The sequence below is a fragment of the Octodon degus genome, unplaced genomic scaffold (genome assembly GCF_000260255.1).
Source record: "Octodon degus isolate 3935 unplaced genomic scaffold, OctDeg1.0 scaffold00007, whole genome shotgun sequence".
Lineage (NCBI taxonomy): Eukaryota > Metazoa > Chordata > Mammalia > Rodentia > Octodontidae > Octodon > Octodon degus.
In genome coordinates this window covers 31,922,397-31,924,641 of record NW_004524583.1, presented here as the reverse complement: position 1 = coordinate 31,924,641, position 2,245 = coordinate 31,922,397, and the positions used below count along the sequence as shown (strand labels likewise).

Sequence of the window (2,245 nt, the reverse complement as noted above, 5' to 3'; positions counted from 1 at the left end):
TATATATACTGCCAAAAGGTAGCCATCCATGTATCTGAGTACATCATTAGATTACCTGTTAAAAACCACTTCCAAGAAGTAGAGCAGCCTAGACACCCCGGCTGTGCTGCCCAAGGTGTCTGCTCTGCGGGAGCACACAGACAGGCAGAAGCTTGGGGCGCATCCTCACAGACAGCAGTAGCGACCTGGCCTCCGGCTGGCCTTTGGGAACTGTCTTGGCTGGCACATAAAATGTCCAGTGTAGTTAATGTGTGTAACTAGCCAACCTCCCTTCTTATGTTTTTCATCACAAGTTAGTTTAAGAAATAGGGCAACCTCAACAGAACTGGTGGGATGTTTGTTTGTAGTTTTGTAATGCTCAAGGTACTTGCTTAGTGGAAATTTTTGATTAATTTTATTTTTGATGTGCTTCATCTTTGAAAATAGCTCACAAATGTACATATTTGTTACTTACATTAGACACGCATGTCCACATTGCATATATGTGACAGAGGCAGCAGGAACAAGACCCAGAGGTAGTGGCATATGTAAGACACACTTGTGAGGTGAAGGCAGCTTTTCTCTGGGCTGGTAGTTCTGAGGTGTGGTAGAGAAATGGGCAGGTATTTCTTTGAGTTGAATGTCTGGCTTCAATTCTGAAAAGTCCAAAAATTAATAGCTTTTTAGTATTTGTGATATTATGTATGTAATTATAACAAGATGATGACCAAAAGCCTTCGGTACATTTTTGTACTTCCATACACAACTGCTAAATGACTATTTTATTTATTAAGTTTAATAACTAAGAAAACTGACCTGTCTTCTTAATAACAAAAAAGGTCTTTTCACAGACGTGTGCATCCTATTATAAGTTGAAATATTGCTACCAGTAATCATTGTTTTATTCATACAAGAACACGACGCCTGATACTGGGGGTGCGTTTTGTTTGTTGTGTTTCGGGACAGTCTCACGGGGTAGTCTGGCCTGGAGCTCACAGTAAGCCTCCTGCCTCAGCCTGCCCCCCAAGTGCTGGGAAGACAGCTGTGCCCAGGTCTGTGTGGGGTGTGGCTCTGGCCGAGTCCCCGCTCAGCGTCCCACGGCCACCTGCCAGTCTGCGCCTGAGCAGCACGTGGCCGCGGAAAATGCTGCTGAAAGTCACGTGGGAAGAAGTGGGCCTTGTGGGGTCATAGGCAGCATTTCGGACACACCTGATTTAGATGTTGCAATTAGCAGGTAAGACTTCTACTAAAGTGGGCATTACAAACTATATTAGTGATGTAAGGAAAATATGCTCATACTAAGTGAACAGCTAGAAAATCTCAGAGAAGACACTAAAAAAGAACCAAATGGAAATTATACACCTGCAAACTGCAGTACCTGAGGAGGGGTGAAGCGGGAGAACTGCAAGTTCAAGGCCAGCCTAAGCGACTCAGGGAGGCCTTGTTTCAGATTTTTAAGGTAAATAAATAAAAAGGGCTGGGGATGCGCTCAGTGTGTGGCCCTCGTTCAATCTCCAATATTGCCAAAACCAGTTTTTCACTGGGTGGAATATATTATTGGTTGAACAGTATGCAGAACAGGATTATTAATGTGCAGATTTGTGTAACAATAGTAGGAACATGACTAGCATGTCTTTTTGTTTATATTTGCAAACAAACCAAATTAAATATATTGATCATGTATATTGTAAAGTTGTCCAGTGCATCTTCCACGAAAGGTCTGAAACCAGAATCAAGCAACGTGCATCTCAGAAGATGTGGATAAAGTGAGGGCATCATCTGGGCAGATGGCGACCTCCTAACGTAGCTTCTCGGGGCTCAGACTCCTTCATTCAGACAGACCTGTCCCCAGCCAGGCTGTGTCCGCTCAGAGAGTCCTGTGTGTGTTCTGAGAAGACCGCATAACCTCATCAGTCTTTTTTCTCCCATGCTTCCCATCTTCTAGGACCTCATAGTTGACCAGACGATAGAGAAAGTCTCTTTCTGTGCCCCAGATAGGAACTTTGACCGAGCCTTCTCTTACATATGTCGTGACGGCACCACCCGACGCTGGATCTGCCACTGTTTCATGGCTGTCAAAGACACGGTGAGTCCAGCAGAGTGTCCCGAGCCGAGCGCCGTCCCCGGAGTTCTGGCCAGCAGTGCTGACGCTGCTCTTGCACGTGCCTTTTATTCACAGTGTCGCTCCTGTCTCCGAGGTGCTTTGCCGTCTGGGTGTGTGCATGAGTGTGGCATTCACAGTGTCGCTCCTGTCTCCGAGGTGCTT

At 45.6% G+C, this 2,245-nt stretch overlaps 1 protein-coding gene across 10 annotated transcripts in view; it reads left to right on the top strand.

Moving 5' to 3' along the window:
- Numb (NUMB, endocytic adaptor protein) overlaps positions 1–2,245 on the top strand; it is a 181,099-nt gene that overhangs the window by 163,701 nt on the left and 15,153 nt on the right. For all 10 annotated transcript variants that reach the window (XM_023703427.1, XM_023703417.1, XM_023703429.1 and 7 more), the window contains one exon: positions 1,925–2,065. In XM_023703427.1, coding sequence (XP_023559195.1) covers positions 1,925–2,065 — 141 coding nt within the window. The remainder of the gene's footprint in view (positions 1–1,924; positions 2,066–2,245) is intronic.